Source organism: Panthera uncia (assembly GCF_023721935.1).
Source record: "Panthera uncia isolate 11264 chromosome B2 unlocalized genomic scaffold, Puncia_PCG_1.0 HiC_scaffold_24, whole genome shotgun sequence".
Taxonomy (NCBI): Eukaryota; Metazoa; Chordata; class Mammalia; order Carnivora; family Felidae; genus Panthera; species Panthera uncia.
This window is the reverse complement of record NW_026057580.1, coordinates 116749376-116766981: the sequence shown is the minus strand read 5'-3', so window position 1 is coordinate 116766981 and position 17606 is coordinate 116749376. Positions and strand designations below refer to the sequence as shown.

At 50.1% G+C, this 17606-nt stretch overlaps 2 protein-coding genes and 1 long non-coding RNA gene across 4 annotated transcripts in view; 2 read left to right on the top strand and 1 right to left on the bottom strand.

Moving 5' to 3' along the window:
- Window positions 1-17606, top strand: part of SFT2D1 (SFT2 domain containing 1) — a 100425-nt gene that overhangs the window by 46463 nt on the left and 36356 nt on the right. The window lies entirely within an intron of this gene.
- On the bottom strand, window positions 659-6947 carry LOC125939055 (uncharacterized). The gene is made up of 3 exons (XR_007462922.1): window positions 4106-6947; window positions 3220-3314; window positions 659-1033 (listed from the first exon to the last, which is right to left on the bottom strand). It is a non-coding gene; the product is annotated as an uncharacterized LOC125939055 (long non-coding RNA).
- Window positions 7941-17190, top strand: MPC1 (mitochondrial pyruvate carrier 1). Of its 2 annotated transcripts, XM_049654586.1 has the most exons (5): window positions 7941-8135; window positions 13181-13463; window positions 15506-15602; window positions 16218-16350; window positions 16697-17190. In XM_049654586.1, exons 1-5 carry the CDS (start codon window positions 8065-8067, stop codon window positions 16719-16721), a joined length of 609 nt encoding a protein of 202 aa, XP_049510543.1. In that variant the 5' UTR covers window positions 7941-8064; the 3' UTR covers window positions 16722-17190. The 2 variants fall into 2 exon arrangements, with proteins under 2 accessions (XP_049510543.1, XP_049510544.1); XM_049654587.1 differs by lacking the exon at window positions 13181-13463 and having other exon boundaries at window positions 8054-8135.

Below are 17606 nucleotides of genomic sequence, written 5' to 3'. Positions count from 1 at the left end.
TTTTCCCAGAGCAACTTGTCCCCACAGGGTGTTTTCACCACACTCAGAGCCAAACCATTGTATGAGAGAAGCTGAGATCCCCCCCCACCTTTCTCCAACATTTACAGCCCCTCACTGATTAGAAAACAGAGCAGCAGCAGAAGGGGGCTCGCAGGTAGGCACAGAAACTCAACTGCATATCTGGTGCGATATTGGCTCCATTTATAGATTAAAAACCGAGGCCTAGGCAGTTTTAAAAACTTTCCAAATGCAGGCAGCTAAATAAAAAGTGGCAGGATTTGTTCACCTGACTGGCAGGTCTGGTTTCTTCCATGGCACACCCTGGCGGCCGGGCACGGGGCCTGGAGCCCCTAGACCGCCAGTCCCACGAGATGCTCCTTCCAAAGGGCTCTCTGGTTAAGGACATTTGGTAACTGCTCCATGGATTAACTTTTATGCCATCACAGTTCACATGAGCTTCATAAAGGCTCTCAAAAGAGCTGCAGAAAAAAATTAACCTTGTCGGATTCACACGTTTCCTAAATGCCTTTGGCCCGGGAAACCCTGCCCTCCATTGGCCCAGGACCCCCTGCCCTCCACCGGCTTCATTTTTCCCCTGAAGCCCCTAAGAACACCATGGTAGGAGAAAGCTGTCTATACTCACAAAGCGTGTCGGCCTCTTCTTCCCTGTGACCAGCAGTGGGCGATCCGTGGGTGACAGTTTGGCATCCTGTGATTACCCAGTTCCCTCTCGCCTTGCAGGGGTTGGGTTTAGTGTCTAGTGTTTAGTGAGGGTTGTGGCTCCAATTTCAGTATAGAATGCAAACTAGTGATGCCTCTATTTCCTTTATCCTTTATGTCTTTATCCTTTATCATAAATGATATCCTTTACCGTTTATGCCTAGGAAACTCCTGAACTGCCAAGCAAAATGAAGATTTCTTGCCCGTGAAGCCATTTCTTTGTGACTTCTGGAGGAACAGTACTGATGGGGCTTTGGGGTGATGGTGGGGTCCGGAGCCGACGGCCAAGGAAGAATTCTTGAAGATGTCTTTGCTGCAAAAAGGTGATTTTGTTAAAGCACAGGGACAGGACCCGTGGGCAGAAAGAGCTGCACTGGGGTTGTGGTGAGTGACTCATGATATACCCTCAAGTTGGGAGGGGGTTAGGGACAGAGTAAGTCTCTAAGGCATTTTGGAACCAAGGTTTCCAGGACCTTGAAAACACCATTTATTACCGTTTAGTAAAACCTCAGTCATGAGACCCTTCAGATGTATACCAGGGGCCATAAGCTTGGATTATGATTGCCGGCATGTATCCTGGGGGAGTTGAGATAAAGGAGGTTTCCAAAATGAGTTTTTATATGTTAGTTAAAGTAGACTCATGGGATCCTGGGGGTCAGGCTAAGGTTAAGCCAAGATTCCCTTTTGCCCCCCAGCAAAGTTATCAACGAGCCAGCTGAGCTCCTAGAGGAAGGTCACTCTGACTGTTTCAAGGACTTGTAGCTGGGCTGTAGGCAGTAAGGGAATTTAATTTTTCATTTGCCTTTCTTTCCCACACCACCATGGCCAGCAATTAAACCCCCTTACATCTTGGTGAGGGTGATATTAGGGCTTCAGGAAATGGAGTCTGTAGGTTTCTGTGGATAATATTGCCTCTTTTTAAAAAAAAAAATTTTTTTTAACGTTTATTCATTTTTGAGAGACAGAGAGGGACAGAGCATGAGCGGGGAAGGGGCAAAGAGAGGGAGACACAGAATCTGAAGCAGGCTCCAGGCTCTGAGCTGTCAGCACAGAGCCCGACACGGGGCTCGAACCCACGAACTGCGAGATCATGACCTGAGCCTAAGTTGGACCCTCAACCGACCGAGCCCCCCAGGCGCCCCTAGATTGCCTCTTTCTTGCAGTTTACTAAGTTCTCCGTAAACTGAAGGAGCCCCCTGTCCTGTATGACGATGATCTCCATCAGTCAAACATTTGCTTTCTTTCCTTTTCCCTGCTCTCGGGCAGCCAGGAGAGTCCAAGGAACATCACACATACATCCCACCTGAGGCGCTGGGTGCTGTTAGTCTGTCCTCTGTCCTCAGCTTGCCCCACGCTCCCTCATCAGTATGAGAACAGTGACCCAGGAGAAAAGTGCGTGGGGGCAGGGGCTGCTGATCTCAAAGTATTCAAGCCTTGGGGGCAGCACAATGGATTGATTACAGGTAGGACCTGAAGAGCTAAGGAGGCAAGAAAGTACACATCCATATTCCAGACGGTGCACTGGCCTCTGAGTGTCCCCGGTTCTCACTGAACTCCCGAGTTTCTTGGCTTACTCATTTACTGCATTCTTTAAATTACTAAAGCAATCAAACTAATGTGTGTTACCTAGCTGGAATCCATGTAAGGCAGGTGTTGGGCTGCAATAGATGGGCAGCAGGACGTAACAACACATCTATGTTTTGAGTGTGTGTGTGTGTGTGTGTGTGTGTGTTTGTGTGTTTTAAGTTTATTTAGAGAGGGGTGCCTGGGCGGCTCAGTCGGTTAAGCGTCCGACTTCGGCTCAGGTCATGATCTCGCAGTCCGTGAGTTCGAGCCCCGCATTGGGCTCTGTGCCGACAGCTCAGAGCCTGGAGCCTGTTTCGGATTCTGTGTCTCCCTCTGTCTCTGACCCTCCCCCGTTCATGCTCTGTCTCTCTCTGTCTCAAAAATAAATAAACGTTAAAAAAAATTTTTTTTTAAAGTTTATTTAGAGCGACAGAGACAGTGCACACAGGGCGGGGGCAGAGAGAGAGTGGAACGAGAACCGAGGTTCGCACAGAGTCGAGACACCGAAGCGTTTCTTTCCAGGAAGGAACTTTGTGCCGGCAACGCTCGGTTGGGTTCGCACTGGAAAAGCTGAGCCCCGAGTGCAGTGAGGTGTAGTCTTTTATAAATGTTTTTCTTGCCCGTCTCCCATACATGGTAACACCCAGTCACGCGGTCTGATTAGGTGGCCTCATGTCACAGGGTCATGAGGCATGTTACGTACGCATACAGCCAGGTTGCCTTCCCTTATCTTGAGGGGTCCCCCCACCAACAGTCCTTAGGGATGAGAGAAAATCCCAAGCAGGCTCTGTGCTGTCAGCGCAGAACCCACCATGGGGCTCGATCCCATGAACTGAGAGACCGTGACCTGAGCCGAAATCAAGAGTCAGGGGTCTGACCGACTGAGCCACCCAGGAGCCCGGTCACACATCTGTTTATAAAACACGTACTCACCCCCCAAGTACTCCTCGGAAATTGCCTCTTGTCATCACAATAGCTGTCCCCGATGGACAACATGGTCCTCATTATCCCCATTTCCAGAAGAAAACCTGTGTAATTAAGTGTGTTACTTCATAAGCAGAACGACCGTGTCCTCTTTTCCTTTTTTTTTTTTTTTTTTTTTTTGTTATTTTGATAAGTGAAAAAAACATGGCAAGTTTACTGCCATAGAGAAGATTGCTTGTACCGTGTGAGGCATCACAGACCTGCCTGCCAGGAAACCCTCCACAGGACGCCCACTGAGGACCCCCCTACCCACACAGGCACCGCCCTGGATACGGTGTATATGGACTGCCTACACAACACCGGCCCACACGGGTGCGGTGTAACTAAGGGCCAGCTTCCCCCCTCCTCTGACTTCAATCTGTCTGAGCTCACAGTTCCTGTTCCTCATAGTCAACAGGGAAGCCCTGTGTGTGACCATCATTTCTGGACTTTGAGAACTCTGGGCATATGAGGTTCTGGCTCGATGCTAGGCCTTTGCAGCCTCTTCCGGAAACCTGGGACTCAAGCCAGCGGATGTTTGCATTTTTACCTTTCCATACTCTGTCCATGTAGGGACTGGGTGAGGTGTCTAGGACTTTCTAGAATTTCAGGAAATAATGTAGCTGGGTCTCTTGCCTCCTGCTGTGTTCTCTTATACATTAGACCATATTACCTGCTCCATATTTGAAGTAGGAAAGATACGTATTTACATGGAAGAAGTCCTAATTGTGGCAACATGAAATAAAGAAAGCACAGCCCTTAGAGAGAGAGCCAGATTCAGATCTCGGGGAAGCTGCTGCTTAGCAGAGCGTTATTCCTTTTATATATTCCTTTAATTAAATCCTCTAGCTCCTACCTTCCACGCAGTGGGAACTTAACAGAAGCCTCGAAGATCCAAGTGTGGCCCAACTGTGGCAAGCAGAATGTTCAGAAGCTGGCCTGGTGGTGACACCAGGAACTGGGGACAGGAGCCCTCAGTCGTGTTTCTCCACGCGCTGTCACTGACCAGCTTTCAGAGGCTCCCCTCCAGATCTCCTGAAGCTCTAAGCTTGCGGGGTCTAGGAATCTGCAGAGGATTCTTCTGATCCACCGCTCCTGAGGAAAAGAAAATACTAGGAGATAAGACTGAGCCATTGTGAGAACCAGGAGCCTCTTCTCACACTGGGTATTGGGGAGGGACCCTTCCCACGAACGCTGCAGAAGCACCTCGGTTTTATTCAAGAAGCCATTCAGTTTCTTTACGCTGCTCCCACCCCTCTGGGTTGTAAGAACTAACGTAGGAAAAGTGCCTAGCGGTTAACACACGGTAGTGAGCATTAAAAAACAAAACTCAAGAGGTAAAATTTAAAGATCTACTTGGCTTTATTAAGCGATTCGTGAATTGGGCAGCATTCCATCCGGCCAGGAGAGATGTGCTCCAAGGAGTTGTCCAAAATGGGGCACCTGGGTGGCTCAGTCGGTTAAGCATCTGACTTCAGCTCGGGTCACAATCTCGCGGTCCGTGAGTTCGAGCCCCGCGTCGGGCTCTGTGCTGACAGCTCGGAGCCTGGAGCCTGCTTCCGGTTCTGTGTCTCCCTCTCTCTCTGCCCCTCCCCCGTTCATGCTCTGTCTCTGTCTCAAAAATAAATAAACGTCAAAATGGAAGGTGCCGGAGTCCAGCCCCAGCAGGTCCAGGGGATCCCGAAGGATGAACGGTGTCGGCAAAAATAACAAATGCACACAGACGACAGCAGTGTGTTAGACAGGCCGCTTTATTGTGGCAAGCGTGGCATTACGTGCATTATCCCTTGTGGCGTGCATCATCTATGTTTCTTGGCTTTACCTAATTCTAAAAATGCTCCTTTGTGTCATCACCCATTAAGGAACCTCATGGTTATTTCTTTGTAACATTCCCTCCTCCCCTTTGCTTATTAATTTCTTCATACTACTTTCATTATGTATCTACGTTTACTTATAGTTTATAAAGCGTTTGCTCTGCTATTTTCATGAAAGGCCATCCAGCTCTCAACACCTCAAGTGGAACATTGACAGGGACAGGACTTCTTAATTGTTCAATTGTTCCTTTGAACAATTTGCGGTACAAGGAACAAAAGTATTCGCTTTGGTCTGGGGTGCCGGGAAAGAGCCAAGAGGGCCCTGGGAACCCACGCCTTATGCGCTCCCAGAGAGACAATGTATACCTGGGAACTAATGGACCATTCTGTACCTTAACCCACCAGGTCCAGTTACCATCTGGAATGCCCCCTGGGGGCCGAGTGGGCCTAGGGGCTGGAGTAACTTGTATCCATAGATACATTCCTTTGTGGCCGGAGTGGGGCTCTCGAACCCATTTGCCCCTCTCCCTGGCTGGGAAACATATGGGGCTATCTTTCCTTTAGGGGACGGGCAAGCGGGGATGGCACCGGCTGGATAAAAGGTTGCTTTTTTGTCCTGGGGGTCATCCCCAGAAAATATCCCCGAGTTTGCCCCATGGGTTTATTTTGAATCATCAATGCCAGTTGGACCATGGGGATGGCCGTGATGAGTAACAGGAGGGATACCAGTAGCTTCCCATTCGGAGGGGCGCCGTGTGTTGCCCTTCCGCCAACCACCCGGGCTGTGCCATCAGGAAGGCTGGACGGATCGGCTCCCGGCAGGAACGTTTTTATAGAAAAGAGGGAAGCAAGAAGTTATTTGCAAAAGAAAAGATGCTTTCAGGCAAGGTCACCTTGGGAAGGGCAAGGGGTCTTACCACGCACATTAGGTCATCTCCTTTGGGGGCCGGGGTGGACTGGAAAGGGCCCAGGTAACCTATTACCTCACTGATACTGGCCAGAAAATTCCAGATTGGCTGGCTTCAAATTCCACTCCCGGTAAGTTTGAAACTGCAATTAAGTCTTGGTTTGCAGGACTGGAGGCAAGTGACTCCACCTTGGGCCTGCGGTTTTCTTTTTGGCGCTAATAATCATAGCGCTATTAATAATCAACCCTCTTGTTTTTTCTCAGCTCATTCATTTATTCCTTCACCTTGAACCACCAGCTGAACATAACCGACCTTCCTGTGTTATTCTGGGATGGCAGTGCTGCCTATTCAGACAACTTTCAAACAAGATCAAGGTCAGGTGTGACCCACGGAGATCCTGAACAGAAAATGAATCTGATTCAAAGGCCTGCTATTTTACTTCTCAAAGGCATTTCTTTAATGCCATTTAAAAAGAATTTTTTTTTTTTTTTTTTTTTTTTGAGAGAGCGAGCCGAGAAGGGGCAGAGAGAGAGAAGGAGAAAGATTCCCAAGCAGGCTCTGCACTGTCAGCACAGAAATCAAGAGTCGGAGGTTCCCCGACTGAGCCACCCAGCGCCCCTGATGTTTATTTTCGATAGCGTATGTTTCCTGTACAAATTTCAATAGGAATAAAAAAAAGTATACGGTGAAAAGGCAGTTTCTCTCCAGCCCTCTGCACTTGGACATCTTTTAAGGCAGTCCCTGCTAACACGTCCCTTTCAACTTTGGAAACAAACTTACAGATTTTCTCTGTCCCCATGCACAAATGAGTAGCACACGTTACACACGATTCTGCCCCTTGATTTTTCTTACACATTTTAGAGCTCTTTCCATACCGGCACACACAGAGCACCCTTCCCCTTCCGAGCTGCTTACATGATTCAGTGGAATGGACGCAGCGTGATCTAACTCTCCCTGTGGGTGGACATATTAAAAATAATGCTGTGCAGGGGCGCCTGGGTGGCGCAGTCGGTTAAGCGTCCGACTTCAGCCAGGTCATGATCTCGCGGTCCGTGAGTTCGAGCCCCGCGTCGGGCTCTGGGCTGACGGCTCGGAGCCTGGAGCCTGTTTCCGATTCTGTGTCTCCCTCTCTCTCTGCCCCTCCCCCGTTCATGCTCTGTCTCTCTCTGTCCCAAAAAATAAATAAAAAACGTTGAAAAAAAAATTAAAAAAAAAAATAATGCTGTGCATCTGAAATTGCACCAGCTTGCCTGTCGGGGGGGGGGGTGGGTGGGGGGACCGCTGGAGAAGGGCCGGCGGGGCCAAAGGGCGTGTCCATAGCCAACGTCAATCCACGCCACCAACCGCCCACAGCAGTGTTGACATCCAATTTAGGCTCCTACCAGGGACTGCCTGCCGCCCGTCCCCTACACCTTCACCAAAAGGCATGGTGAGCTCAGTCGGTTAAGCAACCCATTCCGCCTCAGGTCATGTTCTCGGCTCCTTGAGTTCTAGCCCCGCGTCAGGCTCCCGGCCGCTCTGTGCGCAGGCAGCACAGAGCCTGCTTTGGATCATCTGTCTCCCTCTCTCTCTGCCCTTCCCCCCACCTCAAACATCAGCAAATAAAAAAGCGGGGGAGGGGGGACAATTAAAAAAGAGACCCGAACGACCGAACCCTCCTGTCCCGCCTCCCCGACAGGGCGTACCCAGAGCGCACCCGGGCCGCCCACGCGGGCACTCCGGTCGCACCCCGGCCCGGCCAAGGTGCCCTTGCGGGTACGGCGACACAGACCCTCGGGCGGCCGCCACCAACCGCTACCTCCGCGCCAGAGGACTGCGGCGGCCGGGGCTGAGCCAGCGCCAGCCAATCCCCGGCCGGCCCCGGCCGTTTTACGGCAGCAGGTCCCAGCCAATCCGCGCCGCCGCCTCCCGCCCTGCGCCCTCCCATAGGCCGAGCGCCCGGCGGCGCGGCGCGGCCGTAAGGCGGAGCCGGCTGTCGTGACGCGGGCCCCGGGGGCGGGGGCGGCGTTCCCGCTGTTCGCTGGACTGGGTGTCATTGGGCTCCGAGGAGCGGCGGCCGGGGCACTGCGGGGTGTCTGGTGTCGGGCACGGCCATGGCGGGCGCGCTGGTGCGGAAAGCGGCGGACTATGTCCGGAGCAAGGACTTTCGGGACTACCTCATGAGGTGACGAGTCCCCCGGGCCAGACCTCCGGAACCCCCGAGGGCTCCCGGAGGTCGGGGTTGACGCCGCCCGGGACGCGGGGCCACGAGGGCGCGGGGGCTGGGCGGCGGGGCCAGCGGGGGAGGGGGGGCATCGGGGCGGGCTCCGGGCAGCGCCGAGGACCCTGGCCCCTGGCGCGGTTTCCTGGCCGGATGTCGCCTCACGGCACCTGCGGGGCAGCTGGGCGCCCAGGTGTGGGGCTGGGAGGGGCCGGCGGGAGGCGCCGGGAGAGCGTGCGCGCGTCCAGGACGCGGGCGCTGCTGCAGGTGCGCCGCAGGTGCGCGCGATCGCCCCTTCTGGAGTCCCCGCGATCACTTGTGCCGGGCCCCGCGCGCCTTTCCGTTTTCCGGCTTCGGAGGACTTTCAGTCTGAGCGGGGAAGGGAATCCAATCTCAAATATTTTTATGCACGAATATTCTGACGGCCAAAGTAAAGCAGCGCGTCTCCAAGGACATGCTTTTCCTTGCTCGATTTTCCCTTCACTCTTCCTTTCCAGTTAGAAACGAAGGGCATTTGCGGGTGAAAGGGCCCAAGACACACTTTCTACATTCTATTTCCATCTCGAGTCTTGAGACTGTTGCTTTTATTTCAGAATATTTAGTATAACTTTACGAGCTTTATATATTATTATATTATATTATATTATATTATATTATATTATATTATATCATATCAACCAGATATTAGAGATGTTTAACTTTTTTTAAAGTAACCTCTACACCCAAGGCGGGACTTGAATTCACAACTCCTGAGGTCAAGAGTTGCAGGCGCTACCCACCGAGCCAATCTAGTGCCCCCGAAACAGTTTTAAATATTTAGGAGTTTTAGTTTTGGTTTTCCTGTCTTGTGATTTTAAAACCTAGGTGTTGGGCTATGTTTTGTTTTGGGGGGGGGGGGGCGGGAGAATCCCAAGCAGGCTCCACGCTGGGTGAGCAGCTGGACCTGGGGCTCAGTCCCACCACCGTGAGATTCTGACCTGCGCCGAAATCGAGAGTCCCACGCATGACGGACTGAGCCATCCAGGCGCCCCGGTTTTGTTTTTTTTGTTTTGTTTTATTTTGTTTTCCAATGGTGAATAGCGTGCTGAAGAGGCTAAGTGAGGACCACTGAGGACAAGTGAGTCCTGTAACCATCCAAAAGGTACAGCGCGAGGGCAACTGAACCTCTGCCAATGTGAAAAGAATTCCTTTTTAAGTCCTGAACTCTGCAAACACTCTTTACTCGTAATTTTACGGAGCAGCAGGGTGAGAGGTGCAATTCAGGCTCTCCTGTGATGAACTTGGAAACAAGCTTCACCCCCGGCTCTCCGTTAGGGGGTTTCTGTACTTAAGTAGGACGGTGATCAATGAGGACAGATGTTTCGTGCTGTGGAGCGGGGTGGTTTATCAGAGGAACGTGTTGGGGAAATCTGAGCAAGTAGTCCTGGGAGGGTCAGTTCTCAGTCCTGCGGTTAAGTTTCTCTTGGGATGTTCCCTTTTTCCTACTGTTTTCTGCTTTGGATAATGGGCCTTCCTGATCATTAGGTACAGCAAAGGATAAAATTGTATGGAATAACTGAGAACAAAGTGGTCACACCTTATTCATTTAAGAAAAAAATACTGATTTTTAGGTAACGTCCTATTACCTAAGAATAGTTTGTTAGATTTATTTTCGGGGCGCCTGGGTGGCTCAGTCAGTTTAGCGTCCAACTTTAGCTCAGGTCATGATCTCCCAGTTCGTGGGTTCGAGCCCCACAACAGGCTCTGTGCTGACAGCTCAGAGCCTGGAGCCTGCTCTTGATTCTTTGTCTCCCTCTCTCTGCCCCTCCCCTACTCGTGCTCTATCTCTCTCAAAAATAAACATTAAAAAAATGCTTTTAAAATATATTTTCAAGGAAGTGAGCCCTGCTTTTTTCTTATTTTTACTATTTTCTATTTCTGTCTTTTTTTCCTAGCAGTTAGGTTTCCCAGAGCCGGACTTTTTAACTCGATATTTTGATATGGTTTAACCTTTCTTCCTAAGATTAACTTCATGTGGTTTCCTGTGTGTATACTTTTTCCAGTGTTACTTTGACTTAAGTCTTGACTAAATGAGGAAGAGAGTGGCAGTGCCCGGGGAAGAGTGCTGTGTCCTGGGGCAGCAGACGGAAGAGTGGCTCCTACTCAAGGGATCCCTGGCAAATCCAATCCCAGTGGGCCTCGGTTACCTGCCTGTGAAATGGGTTTAATGATCATGCCCTTTCTGGTTGGGTTGTTGGGAACATTAAACTGGATGAGGGATGTGAAAATAAATACTCAGACTCCCAATCACCATGCGATTTGTAATTTATATTCCGCTCTGTGTGTGTGTGTGTGTGTGTGTGAGATCAGAAACACTCTATACTGTTCTGGAAAAGGTTAAAATCTTGTGAAGCTCTGTGACCCTGACCTGAAATGACTTCTGTGGACTGACTGGATGGAGCGAGATGCCAGGCTGGCTGTGTTTGCCCTGCTGCGGCTGTTGGCAGCAGTGGGGTTGCATGCCCCCCACAGCCGGGGGTGGAGGGCCGCTGAACGGCTGGTATCAGAACTCTCACCAGGCGATCTTTCTTTGAGCTTTTTCTCCTAGAAAGAGAACCTGCTCCCCCTAGAACTTACAGGGGAAAGCTCTCCCTGTGTGTTCTCCCAAGCTGCTGTGCTTTGCAAATGAGAATTAGGCCCAGGGAAGAAAACCTCATCACCTCTCTCTTCCATCGGAAATGAGGGTCTGCACATCCTCACCTCCGCAGTGACTTGTTCTACCGACTTTGCACTCCCTACCAGCGGAAGATCTGGGTCCTTACGACCTACTGAGGGGAGACAGAGACCTTCTAAACTAAAGCTGTTCCTGAATTTTTTTTTTTAATGTTGTATTTATTTTTGAGAGAGAGTGCAAGTGGGGGAGAGGCAGAGTGAGAAAGGGACAGAGGATCTGAAGCAGGCTCCGTGCTCACAGCACAGAGCCCAGTGCGGGGCTCGAACTCAAGAACTACGAGATACGACCTGAGCTGAAGTCAGACGCTCAACCAACTGAGCCACCCAGGCACCCCATAAAAATTATTTTAATAACACAGTTGAGTGTTTCAGCAAAAATATAAAATCCTATTTCATACAGATTATAAAATTCTGTCTGTCACGTTGTATGAGTAAGATTGAAATGTCTTTCTTACTAATGTGGATTTCCAAGTGTATTTTAAAATGTTCATTTTTTTGCACCAAGCAACAAAAGTTAGGGAATAGGCTGTAGCCGTAGCAAGAGTGTGGACTTTGATTGGATATAGAATGGAAAAAAATGAAAGGCATTACGAGGACGTTTAAGTAGGGTCTTTTTTTTTTTTTAATGTTTTTATTTATTTTTAAGGGAGAGAGAGACAGAGCATGAGCAGAGGAGGTGCAGAGAGTGAGAGGGAGACACAGAATCCAAAGCAGGCTCCAGGCTCTGAGCTGTCAGCACAGGGCCCGATGGGCTCGAACTCACAGACTGTGAGATCATGACCTGAGCCGAAGTCAGACGCTTAACCAACTAAGCATCTTAGGCACCCCTAAGTAGGGTCTTAATATTAAGTAATTACTGACAGCTTTCGTCAGATGTGATTTATGGTAATGTCAGACCCAAGTGATGAGTTTGAACAGTGAGTTAGAATCCTGGCGCCCGTCATTTTTAGCTGCGTGGTCCTGGACAATTACTTATGTTTTGTGCTTTGGTAGCTGTTTGACAATATAGTATCATGCTTGGCAAAAGTAAGTGACCCATTTATTCTTTATTATTATGCCATGTTGAATCCTCTGGGTTCTGATACTCTTTTTTTGGTGCCTGCTGTCTCTTCTCCGGCTGATTTTCTTACCCTAATGAGGATCTTGAATCAAGAACTTCCTGGATCTCTGTTATCTTTTTTTTTTTTTTTTAATCTCCAAAGTGGGTCTTGAACTCACAACCCGAGATCAAGAGTTGTGTGCCCTACCAACTGGAGCTGGACAGGCACCCCTATCTTTTTTTTTTTAATTTTTAAAAATTTTCTCAGATACCTTCTTGATGGAGTAAAAGAAATTGCTTTTTGTTTTCCCTTTCTTCATTCTTGCTCCTGAATTTTGGCTAAGAAGAATGAATTAAGATTGAACAAGTAAATTCTGAGGTGTAAGGCATGTGCTTTAATGATTGAGTCAGTGATGGTCTGTGCAGATTTATTCTAGAGATTTACCCCCTTTCCTGAGAGAGGTGGATGGATGGATGGATACACACACACACACACACACACAGATGTGTGTGTGTGTGTGTGTGTGTGTGTGTGTGTGTGTGTGTATACGTATATAGGGAGACACAGGATCTGAAGCAGGTTCCAGGCCCACCTGTCAGCACAGAGCCTGACACAGGGCTCGAACCCACAAACCGTGAGATCATGACCTGAGCCGAAGTCGGACGTTCAACTGACTGAGCCACCCAGGTGGCCCTTGACGTATTTTAAATGGTACCGAGTTTAACGTTCAGAAAAAAAAAAAAAATCACTGGAAAGTTTTTACTGTTCATTCATTCAACAAAGACTTGTTGAATGCGTGGCAAATGCTGGGCACTGTTTGACGTTCAGAGTTTTAGAAGTGAACAGAGTGTAAAACTACTTGCCTGTCTTTAGGGGCTTTCCTTCTGGCGATAACCTGTTCCTAACGGCGAGCTCGCCGTCGCCGGAGCTGTGCGTCACCGCGTCTCTCTCCTGCTTGTCCTTTCCAGAGAAACGCCCCCGTTCAGCCTGTGCCGTCCAGCCTGACGGCCGTGAGCGCTTCCACTGTGGCCACAGTCCAAATGGGGTGTGCCCTGAATGTCTACACGCACCGGATCTCAGGAGCTTAGTACAAAAAAAGAATGTAAAATAGCCCATTCATAAGTTTCTCTCGATTACGTGTTCAGATTAAGATATTTCCGGTACGTCAGAATGAACTTAATAAAATCGACTTCTTTTGTTTTACTTTTGTGAACGTGGCTTCTGGAAATCTTAAAATTAACGTGTGGCTGCTGCTAGTCACTTGCATCACGTTTCTGCGGGACAGCTTCGCTCTGAGGCTTCGGCGTTAGACTGTGTCGTGAAACGGAGGTCAGCGCTGTTGCTGGGTTTACCCCCACGTCTCAGGGAGAGAAGAGTGTGCTTGCTCACCTGTGGCTCTGCTGCGGGAACCGGAGCGAATTGGGAGGTCGCAGGAACCTGGAGGAACAGACGTCTTTCAAAGCAGCTGATCTCTCTCTCTTTTTTTTTTTTTTTCCATGTCTCTTGTCTGCGCCTTGGTGACTCCTCACCAAATAGTACGGTAAGAAAACTGTTCTTCTTCATTTCAGGCTTTTGCAGACTTTCTGCACTAACAGAGGTATGGACGGCAGGCCCGGCCGCCTTTGCTTGAGATAGCGTATCCAGCCACCGTGCCTGGTGGCTCTCCCGGTGTCCCCCTGGGTGACCTGGTCCACTCTGGGCGCTAACCCCTGGCAGGACCAGTGCCTCGACTGCTGAGCTGACGGGCGTGGGCCAAACACGTATTTCCAAACAGGGAAGTGACACCTAGAGGCGTGTACTAGGCGAAGGGTGCGTTACTGACTTTCCAAGGCTAGATCTCTTAGTGAACGAGTATTCAAGTTATTTTTACCTTTCGTGTTCTTTTTAAGAAACAGTGTTCATAATCGAGTGTGTAGATAGCCTTCGACTTGCAGCGCTCTGCCTCACGCTTAAGTCCTCGCACCAGAATTTGTAATCCTGTCATTTGTGTGGACAACCCCAGGGCTGCTGGGGGTGTGGGATTTCTGCCCCGGTCTTGTCCGTGGCCCCAGCCGTGAGGGAAGACGCCTGTGTGCCCGGTGGGGGAAGCCCCTCCTAGGCAAACTCTGCAGGCTGTTCCAGCCCGGAGGCCGTGCGTGATAAAGTAGATACTGGGCCACCGCGCAGTGCGGAGCTGTGGAAAGATTAACTAGAAAAAGATGAAACTAGACCAAAGTGGAGAAAGGCCTGGTCAAGAAAGGAGGAAAGGAAGACACTGGGGTGGTAGCTGGAAAATGAAGGGACTCCCAGGAAAAGGACAGGTGGAGAAGGGAGGAAGATGGAGACGGAAGGCTGGGGGCCCTCCGTCACCAGGCGTCTGGGATGGAGGGGAGAGAAGGGACAGCGGCCACCCGTCATTCAGGTACTGAAGTTAAGGTTCTAGAGGTGTGTCTCACCCAGATAACATCCGGTCTAAAGACAAGAGGACTAGAGCCGCCCAGAACCCCGGAGATCGTTTGCACCCGCTGTGTCTAGCTTGCGGGGTCCTGACTCGGTTGTAGACTGTCAGTGCCTAGCGTCCCGGCCCCGCGGGAGCTCTGATGTTTCAGACCTAGCATGCGAAGTAAGCCCTGCAGAATGCTCTCCTGTCCGGCCAGGTGTCATTCTCCTCTATTTTTCTTGGATTTCCCTGGTCTCCCGCTGCTTATGGGAGTTTGGGTTCTAATGACTCCTGGTCAGTGTCAGAAACGGATTCAGCAGCCTGAATTTGTCTTAAATGCTTCAGCGGGCAGCACTGCACAGATTACTGCTTAATATTCTGAAAACTAAGAAGGGTGTTTGGCCAATGACGTGTGGTTTCTTTCATATTTTAAAGTGCTGAAAATTGCACATTCATAAAACAATTTTTAATGTACTGGAAAAGCCAGCAGCCAGTTTTATCAAATTGGGTGCCGCTGCTATTAAACACGGGCAACTTCTTGGTTCTGGGGCGGCCGCGGTCACAGCGTGGCACGTAGGCGGGGCTTTGCCGTCAAGAGTAGTTTCCAACCTTAATTTCCTAGGATCTGGCAGTTCTGAGTGCGGATTTCCAGGCTCTCTGATCTTAATCTAGTTCACACAAGCTGAAAAGCAGGTTCTCCCCTCTTAGGGTACTTTCTTCAGAAAAAATACCCAATTTAGGATCTGCATGGTAAGAGATAGTGACAGATGTCTTAATGAGCATTTGAAGGGGGAGGGGGGCTGATAGATTTAAACATTACCTTGCGGAGGATAGTTGTAATGAGGTTTAAGTTGCGCCAGGAGGGCATGGGGTGAGAAGTTAATCGGATTGAAAGTTCTCTGGGCGGGGCATTCGGTTCCCTGGTGGGAAGCTGCCAGATAGATATTTTCTGCCTCTGGGCTCGCCTCTGAAGAGCGGCCCATTTCTGGGCTGACCCTTGAACAGTCAGGGCCCGGATGTTAACTGGCCTGCAGGCCACGCGCACGCGGTGAAGACCTGTCCTCACGCATTTCCGTCATCTGCGTTATCACTTAGGAGGGCTGCAGCTGTTCACGCCCGCCTTACCCTTTTCCTCTTCCCTGTCCCTCCTCTCATTTCTGTAGCACTTCTGGGGCCCTGTAGCCAACTGGGGTCTTCCCATTGCTGCCATCAATGACATGAAAAAGTCTCCAGAGATTATCAGTGGGCGGATGACATTTGGTAAGGATGCGACTGTGAACAGCTGGGGGGACTTCACGCATAGAATCACGCGGAATATGGCTCCCACGCTGCGCTGTTCGCAAGTGACCTATAGAGCGACGTGGCGTTGGAACGGCGTTGCTTGTCCGTGGGGAGGAAAAAGCAGAGTTGTTTTGAAATATTTATCTAGAAAGTGTTGGGGTCCTGTGTGCCTTTCAGATGGGCACGCAACTAAAAACTGTCCTCTTGAACCTCTATTTGGAGGAAGTGCCTTTAAGTTTATCTGGAGCCCTGCTACTTGTCCTTAAGGTATTGCTGCGGGATTAAGTAGCAGTTCTTCCAGACGGTGGGCCGTAAACAGTTCTGGGGGGACAGGAAGTGGTCAGAGCTACTGGCCGCTGCAGCCAACAGACTGTCCTTAGAGTGTTTAGTAAGTAAGGCACCAAGCGGCAGAGTAAAGTGTAGGATGAGCTTCCCATTCACGGAAGCATTTAGGCAGTGACTTTCTTCATCTGCCACGAGTTTTAGCAGCAGAAATTCTTCTTCCGATTAAGGTGATTGAGCCCCGACCTCCGAGCACGCAGCTCGGGGTCTGCTGAGCCGTAAGTCATTGCCTCGCTTTGATGTTTCTGGCAGCTCTCTGCTGTTACTCCTTGACGTTCATGAGATTTGCCTACAAGGTGCAGCCTCGAAACTGGCTTCTCTTCGCCTGCCACGCCACAAACGAAGTCGCCCAGCTCATTCAGGGGAGTCGCCTTATCAAATACGAGTAAGCCCCTTCCGGTCTCATCGCTTCCGTTTTGAGAAATTACGGAGAACGAAACTCAAATCTGGGCGTGAGTGTGTGCAGAGATGATGCGTTAGCTGTGGGGGAAGCTGGACTCTGAGCAAAAATACGCTGTCGAAAAAAAAAATATGCTGCTGAACTGAAAACAGTGAGTGCGCTGCAGGTTTGCTTATTAAAACATGCAAATTAACAGGAAGTAGGGTATTGCTGTTTTCGCAAAATTTTCGGTTTTAATAAACGTAAAGGTGTCTTCTCAAAGTCATCCAAGTTCTTGGAGGCCCCAGTGGAATCTGTCTCAAACTGAATTTCTCTTTGTGTTTATTTCCAGGATGACTAAAAAGGCATCGGCATAACAAGGGAAAATGAGAAACCAGCTGTTGGAAGGGAAGCTATGCCGCTGCTGAGTCAGTCTGCCTCACGATAGGCTCGCTGGCTACTATTCTTACTAACCAGTTTTTCTAGAAATAGCTGAGAGTCCCGAAGCCAACTCTCTGCTGCCTTACAAGTACCGAATATTTTACTTCTCTTCATAAAGAGTAGCTCAAGATATGCAATCAATTTAGTAATTCCCGATGATGGTTTTATCTGCGGTAATATGTATAGTACCTGTTAGAATTTACTTAATGAAAAACCGACGAGAACATCGTTTGTAATTATTAGCATTTAAGTACTCGGAATTCTTAACTAATGACCACGAGACCGACGGCTGGCCACGTACTCCAATCTCATTGCCAATGTTTCGAAAAAGTGTGTATCTCCGTGCAGTGTGTATATTGAGCTGCTGGAACTTAATGGCAATAAATGATTTAAATATTTGTCAAACGAGTGTGATTAAGTATCTTGCTGGGCTAAAAAACCGCAGAACTAGAATGTCCCTGGAAAGAGCGTTGTGCGTAGAGTGGCGCTCCTGGAAAACGAGGAAGGTGGCCGGGGGACGGCGAGCTGGACGGCCGGTGTCGGGAAGGCGCGGGCGGTCACTCAGGACGCGCTCTTTCCTGCGGGCGGCGTTAGAAAGTGCACCCACGGGTGGCACCCGGAGCAGGCCGTGGGGTAGCTGATGGCGAGCCGAGCCGCGCCCCCGAGAGCCGTCGGGTGACAGCCCACAGCGGACAGGCGCGTGTCCCCAGCTCTGCGGGCGCCCGAGCAGGGGAGCCCATGGCCCAGGAGCCGCTCCGGGGAGTCGGCCGGGTGGGGGGAGGCCACAGCGTAACCTCTCCCCACGGAGGGCGGCACCGCTT